General features: G+C 48.2%; 1 protein-coding gene across 14 annotated transcripts in view; it reads right to left on the bottom strand.

Moving 5' to 3' along the window:
• Window positions 1–19,805, bottom strand: part of LOC139573661 (regulating synaptic membrane exocytosis protein 2-like) — a 213,728-nt gene that overhangs the window by 55,479 nt on the left and 138,444 nt on the right. For 7 of the 14 annotated variants that reach the window (XM_071397362.1, XM_071397366.1, XM_071397368.1 and 4 more), the window contains 5 exons: window positions 19,361–19,499; window positions 18,919–19,026; window positions 10,507–10,635; window positions 5,908–6,093; window positions 4,052–4,164 (listed from right to left, as the gene is read on the bottom strand). In XM_071397362.1, coding sequence (XP_071253463.1) covers window positions 4,052–4,164; window positions 5,908–6,093; window positions 10,507–10,635; window positions 18,919–19,026; window positions 19,361–19,499 — 675 coding nt within the window. Of the gene's footprint in view, window positions 1–4,051; window positions 4,165–5,907; window positions 6,094–10,506; window positions 10,636–16,042; window positions 16,109–18,918; window positions 19,027–19,360; window positions 19,500–19,805 lie in introns of all 14 variants that reach the window. The other 7 variants (XM_071397365.1, XM_071397364.1, XM_071397372.1 and 4 more) reach the window with 4 other exon arrangements.

The following is a 19,805-nucleotide window of genomic DNA, read 5'->3' on the forward strand; positions in this document are numbered from 1 at the left end:
TTAAAGGGCAGAGTAGATTAGTCGTGTGTGGTTGTGATGGGGCTGGGGCACGCACGACTATATGAGCTCAGGGAGACAAAACTCTGGACTTATTAGCATCAGTCTCACCCTCATCATCATCATCGTCATAATGATGAAGATCATCATCGTTATCATCACCACACACTCACCCAACCTCCACTCCTGCGGTTAGTTAAACACAGCAAATCAACCCAAATCTAATCAATCACATTCATCATCTCAGAAAATATGAAATGTGGATAAAAGAGAGACAGAAACACGGAAGAAAGTAAACTAAATGAACTATGGAAGCTCTAACTGGCATGCAGAGTCCCACAGCACTGACACACCCATGAGGGCACTATTGAGGACACACCACCACAATGGCATACTCCTGAGTGCACTTGCCTTTCCTCCCGTTCACAGGTGGGCCTGGCTGAGGCCTGTCCTCACAGTCTGAACGGTAGTGGGACACAGATGGAGCTTTATGAGATCATGGAACTGTGAGATCATGGAACACGGATGCATGCACAGAGGCAGGCACACAGACACACACACACACACACACACACACACCACACACACACACACACACACACACACACACACACACACACACACACACACACACACACACACACACACACACACACACACACACACACACACACACACACACACACACACGACCACACACAAAGACTTGTGCAGGTGTTTGCACGCCCGCACACTTGTAAGAACAAATGTACACAAGCACACACACAACAACACACAGACCAAACGCATGCAGATATGAAAACCCAAGAAGTATACTGCATGTTTCATGACCAAGATATTCTACTACTATCAGACAGAAGACTTAACTGAATGAATGAACAGACAGATGGGTGAGGAGGAACTAGGAAGAGAGACCTGTGGGAAACTCCAGCTCCTGCCAACACAACCCTGGACACTCTCATTCAAGCCAGTACATTCATACAATACTGGCTCAACAAATGATCACATTTGAAGGGTTTTGGCTGAGGGGCAGAACGGCTGTAGGGCTTATAAAGATGGTACAGCATCATAGTCCATCCAGTACAGGCTGTGTGGACCAGGCAGGGTCAAATTCGAGTTTGCAGTGTTCTGGGACTATTCTATTGGTTCCTATGGTACCAGGCAAACGAAATAAAGTGCAGCTTAAGTACATCATGTATTGTACCCAGAACTGGCGTGGAGTTCTCAGCAGAGAGGCACATACATGAAGGTGACAGAGGTGAACGAGGAAGTCTTAAGGCTCAGTCTGCTCTGAGACACACCAGTAGATAGACACACCTGGCTCTCCCTCGTACTGCTCTTGAGGGCAAAGGTCACCAGTAGGCCGCTCTAGCTCCTCCCATGTTCCCCCTGAGCGGTGGGGGTCGTAGTAGAGACAGATAGATAACAACAGGAACAGGGGCTGATTAGATATCACGTGGTTTGTGGCTAAAGCCGCCAAAGCTAGTTCAGGTCTCAGTGTTGACTTCCCTGTACACATAAAGGAACAATAAAAGCATGGCAGGACGGTTCAACAGGGGGGTTACCACAGATACTATATCACAACATCTAGGTCCAGGTCTACCTTGTAAAAGAGGTATTCTGAGCTCAATGGGACTTCCTGGTTAATAAATACAAATCTAACTGAAGCCAGTATGATGCAACAACATGGATCCTTTGTCTCGGCAGGAAATACAAAGGTACAATCACACACACCTGACTGGATATGCATTCCCTGTTCTGCCTTGATTTCTGTTTCCTCAACATTTCAAACAACCCTCCTATTTGAATCCCAGTCAGGCCAGCCCAGCCCAGCCAACCCCCAGTCCCCTGGCCTCTATGGATCAGTACCACATGCAGCAGCAGCAGAATTAGTGCCATGATTAGATAAGTCCTGGCTGTGTCGCGCTGTAGGGCTCTGTGTGAGCGTTAGCCCAGGGTCGGATCAATACATTAGAATGCCTCCCCCATTTGCCCACCCGCTGCCATTACCCCATCACAGAGAGAGGAGAGAGATGTGAGAGAGGGAAGAGGAGAGACGGGGAGAAATGGGAAGGGAGGAGAGAGACAGAGGATAGAGACGGAGAGACAGGAATGGGGAGGTGGGGACAGAGGGAGAGAGGGGGAGGGGGAGGGGGAGAGGAGAGAGATGGGGACAGAGGGAGAGGGAGGAGGGACAGAGGAGAGATGGGGAGATGGGAAGGGGGATATGAAAGAGAGAGCAGGAGAGAGACTGGCTGGCTGGCTGCAGACTAGGAGGAGAGAGGAGTGCTCATGGTTTCTGACAATGATGAAGGAGTGCTGGGAGTGCTTTGACAAGTTCTCAGCACTGGCTTTCTCTTTCTCTCTGCTTTCTACCTCCCTCTCTCTCTCTCTCTCTCCTTCTGCTCTCCCTCCCGCTCCCTTCTCCCTCTCTCTCTCTCTCTCTTTATTTCTCTCTCTGCTCTCCTCTCTCTCTCTTGCTCCCTTCTCCTTCTCTCCCGTGTCCCGCTCCCTCCAATCACCCCTCAGCTAATCTATCAATTCCCAGCGCAGCTCCAGAGAACTCAGGCTCATCTCCTCCCTTCCATCACCATACCCTTACATCATGTGACACACTCTGTTGCAACCTGTCAGAACATTTTAGGGAGAGTTAAACGAGAACATTACATTTGTGCTGAAGAATCAAACGGTTTAAGATGTAATTCTGTCTGTGACCCTGAAGAGCTTCAGTAAGAGAAGTAGGATCACGCTGTCTGTAGTAGTTCTGATTCCTCATTAAGGAGAGAGTCTTACAGTACAGGAGGAACTAGATGAACTCTCTGCATGCAGCTCAGTTATACCTCTTGTACCAGGGAGAGTTAAGGGCACTACATTATAGCCTTCCCAGACTCAATAAAAAGTATCTGGATAAATGACTTTACTACTAACAACACTGGTTACGGAATCACCCGTTTAAAACACAAATAGTCTACTGCACCGTATCCACAACCCCCAGTGACACGTCTCACCTGAGCACTCTGAAGTCATAACACGAAACGGAGGACTGTTCAACATAGAACACAAAACTACAGTAGAACTCATGACAACGGAAAAACATGGAAGCTATGATGCTAGATGACAACACTGACCCCGTGTAGGAACCAGAAGAAGACTAGGAGGCTAAGCTAGGACACAGGACTGCTAGGTCACACAGTCAGGGAGTGAGAAACAGACAGGGGGTGCTGTGGACCACTGTAATCAGGGCTGTTCAGTAGAGAGGAAACGTTTTGAAACGTAGTGAAACAGGGAGGTTCTCTCTGAACTTGTCCAATAAGAACACAGATTCTCATTATCCGTTGTAAAACGTTTTGTTTTGATGTGCTCCACTGAACAGGACCCTGGTCCCTGCCGTTGCAGGCAGATTCAGTCTCTAACTCCCGTCTCCTGTGAAAGACCAAACCTACACTCTATGTTACAGACCTTCACAAGGCTCTGTTCCTTCGTCTTCATCGTCTGAGGAAGGAATGGCAAAAAGGAACTGAGTAGATATATTAAAATAAAAAACATCAAATGTTTGTGAAGAGACAACATCACCAATATCACTGACCAAGGAGACAATACATGTTGTAAACCTTCCACAGGACACCCTGGTTAACACGGACAACATATAGAGTACTGAGACCATAAGAACACACAACCAACTCACTAAAACAGAAGACACAGCTTAACAAGGAATTCTGAGCCAAGCTCTGTCATTCATGAGCAACTGACCAGAGAGAACCAACAGACAGCAGTATCTGTTAAACTTGCTTTGAGCCTTTTCCCGCTCAGAGGTTTATAGCGCAAAATAACCAATATCTCAAGGTGCCATACCCAGCTAAAGACTAGCAAATAACAAGAAACAATTGCTTCTGACAAAGAGATGCTTCTATCAAAGTCAAACCTGTTCCAAAGTAAGTGACCATAGTGACCAATGGAGAATAGCCTTAAGGTGTCACCAAACCAAAGCAACCAGAGAGGCAGTGATGCCACTGAGGCCCAGAGCTGGGTATGGAAAATAAAGCTGAGAACTTACTTCTGCCCTTGGTCCCTGTGGGTGGAAGCTGTGGTAGTTGCCGACCTCCTCTCCTGTCGGACATGGGGGTACTGGTAGGGCTGGTTTGGGCCGATCCGCTGCGGGGGTTCGCCCTACGGAGGGAGGCACAAAGTGGTACAGCCTGGGTGAGTCAAGGATCAGAGGTCAGGCACAGAGCTGACCTGTGATTGGTTGGAAGGCCCCGGACAAGCAGTAGGACTACATTTCCCAGCGTGCTTTGCTTTGTTATGTAAGAGGAGAGGATGGTTTCAGGCTGGTTGTAGAAACAGCAACACATCAAACAAACAAACTACTACTGTCTACTGGGGTTGGTAATGAACCAAACATGGAAAAAAGATTGTATCAAACACATATATATATATGTCAGTTCACATATATACTGGACATGTTGTGTACAATCATGTCCATGCTCAACCAGGGATGCTGCCATATTGTTGGATCGGTGAAAGCTGGACACATAACAGATCAATTACCTGATCAATTACCTGATTAAATAACTGATCACGTTAATAACTAACTGCCTTTTACTTTCTGTAGTCTATTTTTTTCAATCGATTTTATTGACGTATTCTCAACAGATATTCTTTCTCCCATAAGACTTGTATTCTGTTTTTACACCATCTGCCAGTCGAGCATGTGTGTCTGCTAAACACATCTGTATTCAAAAGGGGTTCTGAGAATATGTTTTGAAGTCAGCCTATGTAGAAGCATCAATTTAATACTGTAGCTTGAATTAATACTTAATTTGCTAAACATTAATGACTAAAAGTTATTGCCTAAAAATGTCTAGTATTGGGGAATACTGGAATCTTAACCATACTCTAATTAAAAGCACATAACAGATGATCAAGCTCATTTGTAATTGGTAGGTTGCTGACTGATTTGAATAAATTCGACATATCTGGTGTAAGCCAAAGCAGGGTATATGGGTTCCTTCTAATTCATGTCAGCGCCTACCAGTTTGTGAACTCTAAAGCGCATCAAAACAATGACATTTGGCACATGACATGCTAGAGATAATGTAGCATCAGTTTTGTAACAAAGGTGATGAATCGCATGTTTCACTCGACCCATCAAGCTGCAAGGAAAGAGTGAGGACAGCGTTCGTTGGGTGTTCATTCAATGTGGACCAATGTGGACCAATGTGGACCAATGTGGACCAATGTGGACCAATGTGGACCAATGTGGACCAATGTGGACCAATGTGGACCAATGTGGACCAATGTGGACCAATGCGATCATGCGATCTGACGTTCTACAAAAGATTGGGGGAAAAAAAACTGGAATAAAAAAATGTAATTACAGGATAATAACAGGTAATGTTAGTAAAGAAAGAAAAGCACAATGGTGATCCATCACTACTATACTCAGTCAAAGTAGTGTATAAGTAGTGTGTTCCAAAAACAAAAAGAGTTACTATCTAGTCTACTACCAGTCTGGGATGGAGAAGAAAATGCAGCACCATTCGTTGCTTTAGGAGGGGGGGGCGGAGTAAATGATAAAGTGGTGAGCTGGCTGGATGCTGATTGGATGCTGGGTGGGTGGTGGGGGGTTGGTGGTTGGTTGCAGTGAGACAGGCAGAGAGAGGGGTGGGTGGTGGTTGTTGGTTATTCTTTGGATTGGTGGGGCAGTAGCTATGCAGTGGAGGCTGGTGGGAGGAGAAATCGGAGGATGGGCTCATTGTAACGGCTGCAATGGCAGAAATGGAAAAGTATGAAACACATCAAACGCATGTTTTTGATCCCAATCCATGAATTCCATTCCAGCCATTACAATGAGCCCGTCGTCTGATTTAAAGTGACACCAGCCTCCTGTAGATGTGTCTGTCTGGTCACCTCGTTAAGGCAGGTGAGGGAGGGGCGGAGCGTCCGGAGGGTAAAGACGGCATGGACCTCATGAGGGCGGAGTCGGGGCGCTCCGTGGACCGCGAGCGGGAGGTGGTGGTGCGCTCTAGCGCGGGACGCTGGTCAGCTGACCTGGACCTGCTGTGATACACATGTCTATCAACGGCTCCGTGGTTCCTGCAACACGTTATTGAGAGAAGGGAAGGAAGCTGCTGCTGATGACCAGGTGACATGATACAGCAGAGTCATGCATGCCCTGGGTCCCTGGGCTGGGCCCCACAGGGCCCTGCTGGCACCTACAGTAGAGTAGGAACAGGGAATAGCAGGTGTGACAGGGAGGGACAGGGACAAGCAGGGGACAATGTGTCCCTCATCTGTGGTAGGTGACTGAGTGAGTGAGTGGGAGGCCCTTTGGAATATGTCTGTGAGTGAAAGACACTGGGTGAGATGTGAGAGAATAGTGGATTAGCATGTGTTGGTTGGTTTCCATTCAGCCCACTAGCTTACTATACTCCTGCAAGGTACATGCCGAAAGCTGTCTCCGCCCTGCTATTGCAAAATGTAACTGAAATCTAGTTGGAAAAAGACAAAGAAAATATATTTTTGGCACTTTTGAGTAGTTTGGAAATAAAATGGAATAAAATGCATTTCACAGAAAATCTACACAGTATCATTATGTACAATAAAAACATGAATATGCTGTTGTTTTGTATCGTGTTGTTCCATAAGCGTCTTCATAGGCAGTCAGTGTCATTACCTCTCAGTCAGTGTCATTACCTCTCAGTCAGTGTCATTACCTCTCAGTCAGTGTCATTACCTCTCAGTCAGTGTCATTACCTCTCAGTCAGTGTCATTACCTCTCAGTCAGTGTCATTACCTCTCAGTCAGTGTCATTACCTCTCAGTCAGTGTCATTACCTCTCAGTCAGTGTCATTACCTCTCAGTCAGTGTCATTACCTCTCAGTCAGTGTCATTACGTCAGTGTCATTACCTCAGTGTCATTACCTCTCAGTCAGTGTCATTACCTCTCAGTCAGTGTCATTACCTCTCAGTCAGTGTCATTACCTCTCAGTCAGTGTCATTACCTCTCAGTCAGTGTCATTACCTCTCAGTCAGTGTCATTACCTCTCAGTCAGTGTCATTACCTCTCAGTCAGTGTCATTACCTCTCAGTCAGTGTCATTACCTCTCAGTCAGTGTCATTACCTCTCAGTCAGTGTCATTACCTCTCAGTCAGTGTCATTACCTCTCAGTCAGTGTCATTACCTCTCAATAGCATGTGTATATCTGAAAATCAGGTCACATCAGTCAGACATATCATTGTCATTGCAAATGCTCATGAAGTAAAATACCTTACTTTGACCAGATGTGGATTATCATCTGAAATGAGCAGCATTTGCAAAGCCAAAAACAAACACCAAACACTGAGGACACGGTGGCAGCACAGTAAAATAGTGAAAGGTTAGAGTGAAAAGTTGTCCAACAGAGGCTATGCTTCCTGCTTCCTGTTGTAAAGCTGCCAATTGCAACAAAGCGGTCACTCCTGATGCTGTAGGCTAGCCAATCGCAACACAGCCTTCGGGTCACTCCTGCTCTACACCAGCCAATCGCAATACAGCGGTCACTCCAGTTGTAACCCAGCCAATCGCAACACAGCCACTTCATCAGCCAGTGAACGACCTTGCGTTGCCTGAGACTTTAACGATGGTGACCATCATCATAATCATTCGTGGTCTACCATCCTCAGGTCGTTATGTCCAGGGACTGATGGCTTTGAACAGTAAAGGAGATGTCGGAATCTAACGACTTGTTACTTACTAGAGGTGTGTTGTGATGAATAATGTAGTTCACCATAGCTCTCTCTTTCTCTCTCTCTACTGTTCAGGATATTCCCTTGGGATTTCAACCCGGTCAAAATATTAACTCAAACAGCCCAATTCTGGTGTGGTTAGTATATACTCAGATAATACTTTGCACACCTTTGTTGCACAGTAGAAACATTAAAACTCTAGATAGATCGACTACAGCACCGGTGCTACTGTAACCTCTACACTGTAACATTACCTTGTCTACCACTGCACTCCTCCTGCTAAAACTATACATCTACTGAAGTAGCTACAACATGAGGTCCCCTCAATATAGACTTGCCACCTCAACCCTATGGGCCCTGGTCAAAAGTAGTCCACTATAAAGGGAATAGGATGCCATTCGGGACACAGTCAAATACTTTAGTCTAGTTCTACAGCCAACAGTGTGAGAAGCATGGCGTCTATCCAAGGTCACTGTCTAGATCTACTGTGCTGGCAGGGATCTGTTCTCAGGGGCCGCAGCGACTCACCCGGGGCTCTGAGCCTCTCCCTCTCTGTCTCTCCCTCTCTGACTCTCCCTCTCCGTCTCTCTGACTCTCCCTCTCTAGCTTTCTCTCTGTCTCTCCCTCTCTGACTCTCCCTCTGTCTCTCTGACTCTCCCTCCCCGTCTCTCTGACTCTCCCTCCCCGTCTCTCTGACTCTCCCTCCGACTCTCTGACTCCATCTCTCTCCCTCTCCCTCCGTCTCTCTGACTCTCCCTCCGTCTCTCTGACTCCGTCTCTCTCCCTCTCCCTCCGTCTCTCTGACTCTCCCTCTCCGTCTCTCTGACTCTCCCTCTCTAGCTTTCTCTCTGTCTCTCCCTCTCTGACTCTCCCTCTGTCTCTCTGACTCTCCCTCCCCGTCTCTCTGACTCTCCCTCCCCGTCTCTCTGACTCTCCCTCCGACTCTCTGACTCCATCTCTCTCCCTCTCCCTCCGTCTCTCTGACTCTCCCTCCGTCTCTCTGACTCCGTCTCTCTCCCTCTCCCTCCGTCTCTCTGACTCTCCCTCCCCGTCTCTCTGACTCTCCCTCCGTCTCTCTGACTCCGTCTCTCTCCCTCTCCCTCCGTCTCTCTGACTCTCCCTCCCCGTCTCTCTGACTCTCCCTCCGTCTCTCTGACTCCGTCTCTCTCCCTCTCCCTCCGTCTCTCTGACTCCGTCTCTCTCCCTCTCCCTCCGTCTCTCTGACTCTCCCTCCCCGTCTCTCTGACTCTCCCTCCCCGTCTCTCTGACTCTCCCTCCGTCTCTCTGACTCTCCCTCCGTCTCTCTGACTCCGTCTCTCTCCCTCTCCCTCTCTCCTAATCGTTCTGGCTATAGCAGAAAGAGAAAGCACACAGTTGGAATGGGAGTGGAAGGAACATCTATTCTCCTCTCCTCTGTGACTGTGTTACTGCCATGGGACGTGAGAACCATTCATCTCCCTGCCAATCTACAGACAGTCAGAGAGAGTGAAGCTATCTGGGCCGCGGCCTCGCTCAGGGAAACTTTGTGACACTTTAATAAAGTCAGTTGCGCTGCCTCAGTTCTGACGACTCATCGTTTCTTTCTCCTGGAGAGAAAATGCACGGCGTGTGGTTTTTGACTGACAGCCAGATGGCAGCGATGGGAGCCCAGGAGGAGCTATTTGCAGCATTTCTCCAGGGGGGTGCTGAGAGTGTGACGTTGCGTTCCAAATGACACCCTATTCCCTATTTAGTGCACTACATTTTACCAGGGCCCATAGGACTCTGGTCAAAAGTAGTGTATTGTATAAGGACTAGGGCGTCATTTGGGAGTGCTCGGCTCGGCCCAGCCCGCTGAACTGGCACATCACAACATTGGGTCTGGCACACGCACCTGGGGGGAACCTGAGCATGAACCTAGGCCATCATAGGGCTGGCACAGCCTGGGCATGGGGCAATGCTGAGCTTCCCATACTTAGCACTCTTAGCATAGAGAAAGTCAGTCAGGTCCAGGACAGAAGAGAAACAGACAGACCCTCTGAGAGTCAGCATGGATAAATGGCTAGGCAGTTCTCCTTCTTCAGATGATTAAAATATCCTTCACTCATGTGGTACTGACCTATCGGCCATATTGGCCTTCATCAGAATGAAAATGACATGGTTTGAAGAAGACAGAGAGGGCCAGATCAAATCAAACTGCAGACATACAGTTAACCACTGTGAATAATAATCCAGGCCATCCAAGATGGCGGAGGTAATGTTAGAGAGACAACCATGCATTAATAAAGGAAAGGTAAACATCCCATTACCACCAGCAGCATCAAAAGGCCATGTGTCCTTTTGTTCAATGCAGCCCTTATACAGTATTACCTGCAGAGCTGAGCATCAGAGCTACCAATGACCAGACAGTCTTTATTTACCCAGATACAAACAGGACACCACTGATCACAAACACAACTTGTCATCTTACCACTGACGGTAGACTAGTAGGAATGACAACAAAACATCAACAGAGTACGATACATGTGTCACAACCGATGTCGAGACACGAGAGCTCGCAGCAGCCTCAATATTACACAGTAATTGGAGGCAGTTGTGTGGTTTATGGGTCTGGTACACAACTTGAGCAGAGCTGTGATGACATGCTCCAGAACCAGATATCACCCAGGATATCACGTGGGGTTCATCACCTTTTACAATCACATAGAAAATGTTTTAATGTCATACAGACGACTACAGAGAAAAAGACCCACAAAATGGCTGACTGTGGAAATATACGTAGAGACACTGTAATGTGAATACCTCTTGTAGTCATAGTCGACGGAAGCAGAGGAGGAGTACGCGCCCTCTGAGTGGGCTCGGGACATCCTAGTGGAGCGCAGTAACCTGACAGCCTCTTCTCGACTGATGTTGGATATGCGGTGGTTGCGGCTGGCGAAAAGAGAGCGGTCAGAGGGAGTCAATGTGTGTTTTAAGAATACCTTATTACCAGGTTGGTCAGGTGGGACAGAGAGAGAGAGAGAGAGAAGGTCATGAACCTGTGGACGGAACCTGGTTTTCACATGACCCTGGGGAGAGTTGGGGACAACTGATGGAACCGCACCAACTCTCTGCAGACTGTTAGGGACAGTTGATGGGGGCGCACCAACTCTCTGTAGACTGTTAAGAGGACAGTTGATGGGGGCGCACCAACTCTCTGTAAACTGTTAAGAGGACAGTTGATGGGGGCGCACCAACTCTCTGTAGACTGTTAAGGGGACAGTTGATGATGGCGCACCAACTCTCTACGAACTCTCTGTAGACTGTTAAGGGGACAGTTAATGGGGGCGCACCAACTCTCTGTAGACTGTTAAGGGGACAGTTGATGGGGGCGCACCAAATCTCTGTAGACTGTTAAGGGGACAGGTGATGGGGGCGCACCAACTCTCTGTAGACTGTTCAGGGGACAGTTGATGGGGGCGCACCAACTCTCCGTAGACTGTTATGGGGACAGTTGATGGGGACGCACCAACTCTCTGTAGACTGTTAAGGGGACAGGTGATGGTGACGCACCAATTCTCTGTAGACTGTTAAGGGGACAGGTGATGGTGACGCACCAACTCTCTGTAGACTGTTAAGGGGACAGTTGATGGTGACGCACCAATTTTCTGTAGACTGTTAAGGGGCCAGTTGATGGGGCCGCACCAACTCTCTGTCGACTGTTAAGGAGACAGTTGATGGGGACGCACCAACTCTGTAGACTGTTAAGGGGACAGTTGATAGGGGCGCACCAACTCTCTGTAGACTGTTAAGGGGACAGTTGATGGGGACGCACCAACTCTCTGTAGACTGTTAAGGGGACAGTTGATGGTGACGCACCAACTCTCTGTAGACCGTTAAGGGGACAGTTGATGATGGCGCACCAACTCTCTGTAGACTGTTAAGGGGACTTAAGGGGACAGTTGATGGGGGCGCACCAACTCTCTGTAGACTGTTAAGGGGACAGTTGATGGGGGCGCACCAACTCTCTGTAGACTGTTAAGGGGACAGGTGATGGGGGCGCACCAACTCTCTGTAGACTGTTAAGGGGACAGTTAATGGGAGCGCACCAACTCTCTGTAGACTGTTAAGGGGACAGTTAATGGGGGCGCACCAACTCTCTGTAGACTGTTAAGGGGACAGTTGATGGGGGCGCACCAACTCTCCGTAGACTGTTAAGGGGACAGTTGATGGGGACGCACCAACTCTCTGTAGACTGTTAAGGGGACAGTTGATGGGAGCGCACCAAATCTCTGTAGACTGTTAAGGGGACAGGTGATGGGGGCGCACCAACTCTCTGTAGACTGTTAAGGGGACAGTTAATGGGAGCGCACCAACTGTCTGTAGACTGTTAAGGGGACAGTTAATGGGGGCGCACCAACTCTCTGTAGACTGTTAAGGGGACAGTTGATGGGGGCGCACCAACTCTCCGTAGACTGTTAAGGGGACAGTTGATGGGGCCGCTCCAACTCTGTAGACTGTTAATGGGACAGTTGATGGGGACGCACCAACTCTCTGTAGACTGTTAAGGGGACAGGTGATGGGGGCGCACCAACTCTCTGTAGACTGTTAAGGGTACAGTTAATGGGGGCGCACCAATTCTCTGTAGACTGTTCAGGGGACAGTTGATGGGGGCGCACCAACTCTCCGTAGACTGTTATGGGGACAGTTGATGGGGACGCACCAACTCTCTGTAGACTGTTAAGGGGACAGGTGATGGTGACGCACCAATTCTCTGTAGACTGTTAAGGGGACAGGTGATGGTGACGCACCAACTCTCTGTAGACTGTTAAGGGGACAGTTGATGGTGACGCACCAATTTTCTGTAGACTGTTAAGGGGCCAGTTGATGGGGCCGCACCAACTCTCTGTCGACTGTTAAGGAGACAGTTGATGGGGACGCACCAACTCTGTAGACTGTTAAGGGGACAGTTGATAGGGGCGCACCAACTCTCTGTAGACTGTTAAGGGGACAGTTGATGGGGACGCACCAACTCTCTGTAGACTGTTAAGGGGACAGTTGATGGTGACGCACCAACTCTCTGTAGACCGTTAAGGGGACAGTTGATGATGGCGCACCAACTCTCTGTAGACTGTTAAGGGGACTTAAGGGGACAGTTGATGGGGGCGCACCAACTCTCTGTAGACTGTTAAGGGGACAGTTGATGGGGGCGCACCAACTCTCTGTAGACTGTTAAGGGGACAGGTGATGGGGGCGCACCAACTCTCTGTAGACTGTTAAGGGGACAGTTAATGGGAGCGCACCAACTCTCTGTAGACTGTTAAGGGGACAGTTAATGGGGGCGCACCAACTCTCTGTAGACTGTTAAGGGGACAGTTGATGGGGGCGCACCAACTCTCCGTAGACTGTTAAGGGGACAGTTGATGGGGACGCACCAACTCTCTGTAGACTGTTAAGGGGACAGTTGATGGGAGCGCACCAAATCTCTGTAGACTGTTAAGGGGACAGGTGATGGGGGCGCACCAACTCTCTGTAGACTGTTAAGGGGACAGTTAATGGGAGCGCACCAACTGTCTGTAGACTGTTAAGGGGACAGTTAATGGGGGCGCACCAACTCTCTGTAGACTGTTAAGGGGACAGTTGATGGGGGCGCACCAACTCTCCGTAGACTGTTAAGGGGACAGTTGATGGGGCCGCTCCAACTCTGTAGACTGTTAAGGGGACAGTTGATGGGGACGCACCAACTCTCTGTAGACTGTTAAGGGGACAGGTGATGGGGGCGCACCAACTCTCTGTAGACTGTTAAGGGTACAGTTAATGGGGGCGCACCAATTCTCTGTAGACTGTTCAGGGGACAGTTGATGGGGGCGCACCAACTCTCCGTAGACTGTTATGGGGACAGTTGATGGGGACGCACCAACTCTCTGTAGACTGTTAAGGGGACAGGTGATGGTGACGCACCAATTTTCTGTAGACTGTTAAGGGGACAGTTGATGGGGCCGCACCAACTCTCTGTCGACTGTTAAGGAGACAGTTGATGGGGACGCACCAACTCTGTAGACTGTTAAGGGGACAGTTAATGGAGGCGCACCAACTCTGTAGACTGTTAAGGGGACAGTTGATGGGGGCGCACCAACTCTCCGTAGACTGTTAAGGGGACAGTTGATGGGGACGCACCAACTCTCTGTAGACTGTTAAGGGGACAGTTGATGGTGACGCACCAATTTTCTGTAGACTGTTAAGGGGATAATTGATGGGGCCGCTCCAACTCTGTAGACTGTTAAGGAGACAGTTGATGGGGGCGCACCAACTCTGTAGACTGTTAAGGGGACAGTTGATGGGGGCGCACCAACTCTCCGTAGACTGTTAAGGGGACAGTTGATGGGGGCGCACCAACTCTCTGTAGACTGTTAAGGGGACAGTTGATGGGGGCGCACCAACTCTCTGTAGACTGTTAAGGGGACAGTTGATGGGGGCGCACCAACTCTGTAGACTGTTAAGGGGACAGTTGATGGGGGCGCACCAACTCTCTGTAGACTGTTAAGGGGACAGTTGATGGGGGCGCACCAACTCTCTGTAGACTGTTAAGGGGACAGTTGATGGGGGTGCACCAACTCTCTGTAGACTGTTAAGGGGACAGTTGATGGGGGCGCACCAACTCTCTGTAGACTGTTAAGGGACAGTTGATGGGGGCGCACCAACTCTCTGTAGACTCTTAAGGGGACAGTTAATGGAGGCGCACCAACTCTGTAGACTGTTAAGGGGACAGTTGATGGGGGCGCACCAACTCTCTGTAGACTGTTAAGGGGACAGTTAATGGGGGCGCACCAACTCTCTGTAGACTGTTAAGGGGACAGTTGATGGGGACGCACCAACTCTCCTTAGACTGTTAAGGGGACAGTTGATGGGGGCGCACCAACTCTCTGTAGACTGTTAAGGGGACAGTTAATGGGGGCGCACCAACTCTCTGTAGACTGTTAAGGGGACAGTTGATGGGGACGCACCAACTCTCCGTAGACTGTTAAGGGGACAGTTGATGGGGGCGCACCAACTCTCTGTAGACTGTTAAGGGGACAGTTAATGGGGGCGCACCAACTCTCTGTAGACTGTTAAGGGGACAGTTGATGGGGACGCACCAACTCTCCGTAGACTGTTAAGGGGACAGTTGATGGGGGCGCACCAACTCTCTGTAGACTGTTAAGGGGACAGTTGATGGGGGCGCACCAACTCTCTGTAGACTGTTAAGGGGACAGTTGATGGGGGTGCACCAACTCTCTGTAGACTGTTAAGGGGACAGTTGATGGGGGCGCACCAACTCTCTGTAGACTGTTAAGGGGACAGTTGATAGGGGCGCACCAACTCTGTAGACTGTTAAGGGGACAGTTGATGGGGGCGCACCAATTCTCTGTACATCTACTATTCTCTTGTGGTTTGATCCAAACACAACATCCACCTTGACCGCTGTGGATGGGTAGCCACCATAAAGAGTGTATATCAGATATATAGGATTCATATACTGTCATATACACTGGAACAACACAGGGTGGGCACTGGGCAGGGGGAACTACCTCTGTTGGACAACTCTTCACAAACAGAAAAAAAAACAACAGGACACATCCCTTTCACAGTATTGACAGGCTAGTTTCTTTGAGGTATATCTCAAGGTACACTCGAAAATAACAAATAGCTGGCTATGTATTTGTCTACCAATAAAGATACGTAATCAATGATGAAACTATGGCAAATGTATGAAAGGTATGTGGAGAGAGGATATGTATATGTGTTTATGAAGCCGAAATGAGGAGTGACTGAGTGGAGGAGTGATCCCGATACTGTATGGATGAAGTGTATACCTTTTTGGCTCCATATAGAATCCTCTGGGGAAAGGGTTCTACCTGGAACCAAAAACAGTTATACCTGGAACCAAAAAGTGTTCTACCTGGAACCAAAAACGGTTATACCTGGAACCAAAAAGGGTTCTTCAAAGGGTTCTCCTATGGGGACAGCCGAAGAACCCTTTTAGGTTCTACATAAACTCTTTGAAAAAAAGGTGCTATGGGCCATAGACTGTCTCACCTGTTTAATTCTACTGACTACAAAAGGCTACACACTACACTGATGCATATACAGTATATTTGTCCGGAAGGGAGAAATATATACCTGGCTGCCCACACCACACCACACATTGTGTCGTCAATGGCATTGGCTTGGGATGTGAAGTGGATAGGTTTGTGCGCCATTGACATTAAACCAACACAGGCTTGAAGCTTGATAGACCAGCAGCTTCCTACAGACAGACAGGGGGCGGAGTGGAGGGTGTGATGGAGGGAGGAACATGCACTGTCAGGTAAGAGTCTACCTGGGTTCCTTCTGATGATCATCACTAGGTTGACAGCGTCTGGATCGAGGTAGGGTGAGAAAATGGCTGCGAGACATGAAGGGAGAGAACAGAGACATGGTTGGATGGGGCTGAATGGGGAGAGAGAGAGAGATAGCGAGAAAGAGACATGGGAGAGAGACACAGGGAGAGAGAGAGATATAGCGAGAAAGAGACATGGGAGAGAGACACAGGGAGAGAGAGAGAGATAGCGAGAAAGAGACATGGGAGAGAGACACAGGGAGAGAGAGAGAGATAGCGAGAAAGAGACACGGGAGAGAGACACAGGGAGAGAGAGAGAGAGAGAGAAAGAGACACGGGAGAGAGACACAGGGAGAGAGAGAGAGAGAGAGAGAGAGAGAGAGAGAGAGAGAGAGAGAGAGAGAGAGAGAGAGAGAGAGAGAGAGAGAGAGAGAGAGAGAGAGAGAGAGAGAGAGAGAGAGCGGTACAGTGTTGGAGGAGAGAAGGGAGTACAGCCATGGAAGAGGAGGATAATGGTGCAGTCCTTCCTCAGGTTAGAAAGCCCATTGAGATGCATGATGCTCCTAACTTACTGTTCTGTACTGTAACACACATGCTGCTGCAAACCAACATCAGTCCCAGTGGATTCAATCCAAACCTTGTAAGATACTGAATGTTGTTGGAGTTACTGAATGGGATTCACAATCCGATTCAGGACTAGCCACCTAACTCTCCAAATGTCTGTACATCCATTTCTGCATTAGTTAATAACTTTACAAAATAAAATGAAAAACAAACAAAAGTACATTAATATGTTGTTGGATTTCAAAACAAAATAACACATAGGCAATATAAACATCCTCTAAAAAATGTAAATTCCCCAAAATAATGATGTAAGAAAGTATTATTATTATTTAGAGGTAGACTGGGTCATTTCCAAATTCTCTATGGGCATCCCAAATGGCGTCCTATTCCCTTTATAGTGCACTACTTTTGACCAGGCCTATAAGGCTCTGGTCAAAAGTAGTGCACGTTATAGGGAATAGGGTGCCATTTGTGACACATCCTGTGTTTGTCTGAGGCCATGTGGTGTTGTCGACTGTTCCTTCACTCCACCACAGCCGTGATTGACTATAGGGAAAGCTGAAATACAGTCTCTAGAATGAGACAACCCTGCTCAAGTCATTACCCATCAGTGTACTGTTAAATTGCTGTGGTCTGAGGGGCCTTTCCCATTCTAGTCATACTGTTTGTCCCGCTATAGCACCAACACCAGCCCAGCGTTTCAGACATACAGCTCAGCCTTGGCACAGTTCTCTTCTCCTTACTTACCTCCTCCCCTCATCCAATTAAGTTGGTATTGGTGATATTTCTGAGGACAGACGGTATGGCTAGAATGGGACAGGCCTAAATCAGGGCCACGGAAATGCAACTGTATACTAGATTGTGTGATGACTTGAGTACAGTTGCTCCATTCTAGAGACTGTATTTCAGCTTCCCCTATAGTCAACCACTGCTGTTATTTATTGAAAACAGTTGAAAATTAGGAAACAGGAAATGAGTCATGGTGTGCATACCAAATGGCACCCTATTCCCTATATTATACTACTTTTGACCAGGGCTCATAGGGCTCTGGTGAAAAGTAGTACACTCTACAGTGAATGCCATTTGGGATGCAGAAAAAGGTTCCAGCACAGAGGAACAGTAGGAGAGACAGTGGTGTTATATTTAAGCAATAAGGCCCGAGAAGGTGTGGTATACGGCCAATATACCATGGCCATAAACCACACATCCCCCGAGGCGCCTTATTGCTATTAAAAAACTTGTTACCACCGTAATTGCAGCAGTAAAAATACATGTTTTGTCATACCCGTGGTATACGGTCTGATATACCATGGCTGTCAGCCAATCAGCATTCAGGACTCGAACCACCCAGTTTATAATGTACTGTAGTTTAGTTCCCTCTCACAGCTGCTATTAAACTCTATAACTACACTCATTAAAGGGTGATTGGTATGTGTTTGGTTCTATGGTCACTGTAATCTATCTACAGTATATTGACATTCTAGTCATACGGTGACTATAATCTATCCATATATAATGATCTACTATAACCTCCAGTAAATTGGCCTGTGTTTCAAATATAGTTATATGGTCTGCGTCCCAAATGGCACCCTATTGCCTACATAGTGCACTACCTTTGACCAGAGCCCTATTCTTATCTTTTATTATTTCTTATTGTTGTTGTGTTGTCGAGAAGGAACCTAAGCATTTCATTGGACGGTGTATACCATGCGTATCCCGTACGACTAATAAAACTTGAAACTATGGGCCATGTTCAAAAGTAGTACACTTTTGTAGGGAATATGTGCCATTTGGGATACCGCCATTTTGATTCAAATGAGTCTGAGCACCGGAGTTAATGATCCCCAACACGATTTCAACACAAAGAAGAGAAGAGGTTAGTTAAAGATCCACCTAATGCAGGACATCGGAGAGGAGATTGGAGTTCTTGGAAAAGGGACAGGTTGGGGAAAGGGACAGGTTGACTTGTGAGCACTTGGTGAGATATCCGTATAGCAGTTCTAGGTGTGAAAGCATCAGGCAGATTACACAGGTGTAAGGTTGTGTAACGGAGGCAGTTCAGTGAAACCACGCTCATGTGATTAGTAACCGCGCATGAGACCTGAACATTTGGGTTAGCTCCCGAGCTAATGCATAGGCTTTAGCTCAGAGGTCTAACAGTTACACAGTCATGTGGCTCGCAGACAACCCGGGTTGGAACCCTGTCAGTCACAGTTGGTTGTGTTGTCTGCAGGAGCTGGTGTGTGAGGCTGTGTGAGGTTGTGTGGGGCTGTGTTAGGCTGTGTCAAGCTGTGTGAGACAGGGGTATCTACCTGTCAGGTGAGTGGTGGTCATCGGACACACTGCATCGGTCCACTCTATTGGAGGAGCTGTACTGAGACGAGGCGGGGTCAATGTCATAGCCGGGGTCCAGACTTCTGCTGTATACAACAGAATCACTGGATCACCCCCCTAGTACTGTACAGTCACAGTACAAACTCCCCACAGTGTCCCCTAGTGGCTCAGGGATGCACCTACTCACCTTAATGCAATCACTGTCAGTGTGAGTGAGATCCCAGTATCGGTTATATGGGTTAAACGTTCTACTATCAAGACAACTATCACAGAGATACCGCTTAAAGGACAACCTCTGATATCAGTTGGGGTTCTCAGATCCCAGTGTGGTGCAGTTTGGCACAAACTGTTTGTTTTTGAGGAAGGGATACAACTTGAGATGCTGGGTTGGACGGTGGACAAGTGAGGTGGGAGAGTTACCTCTGTGGAGGGGGAACGCTGGGGGACCGAGACCGCGCACGGTTCATGTCTGCCGACCGCGAGCAGTGGTTGGATGACATCGCCTGCTCTGGGACAGACAACGTGGAACTATGAAGGTCCCTGCCGTTCTGCCGGTAGTCTGGAGAGAGAGAGAGAGAGAGAGAGAGAGAGAGAGAGAGAGAGAGAGAGCGAGAGAGAGAGAGAGAGCGAGAGCGCGAGAGAGAGAGAGGGGGGGGGGGGGGGAGAGGCAGAGAGAAACAGAGAGAGAAACAGGGATACAGAGACAGAGAGAGAAACAGAAAGAGAGAGACAGAAACAGAAAGAGAGACAGAAAGAGAGACAGAAAGAGAGACAGAGAGAGACAGAAACAGAGAAAGAGAGAGAGAAACAGAGATACAGAGAGAGAAACAGATAAACAGACAGACAGAAACAGAGAAAGAGAGAG

This window comes from Salvelinus alpinus, chromosome 4 (assembly GCF_045679555.1).
Source record: "Salvelinus alpinus chromosome 4, SLU_Salpinus.1, whole genome shotgun sequence".
In the NCBI taxonomy this organism is placed as follows: Eukaryota; Metazoa; Chordata; class Actinopteri; order Salmoniformes; family Salmonidae; genus Salvelinus; species Salvelinus alpinus.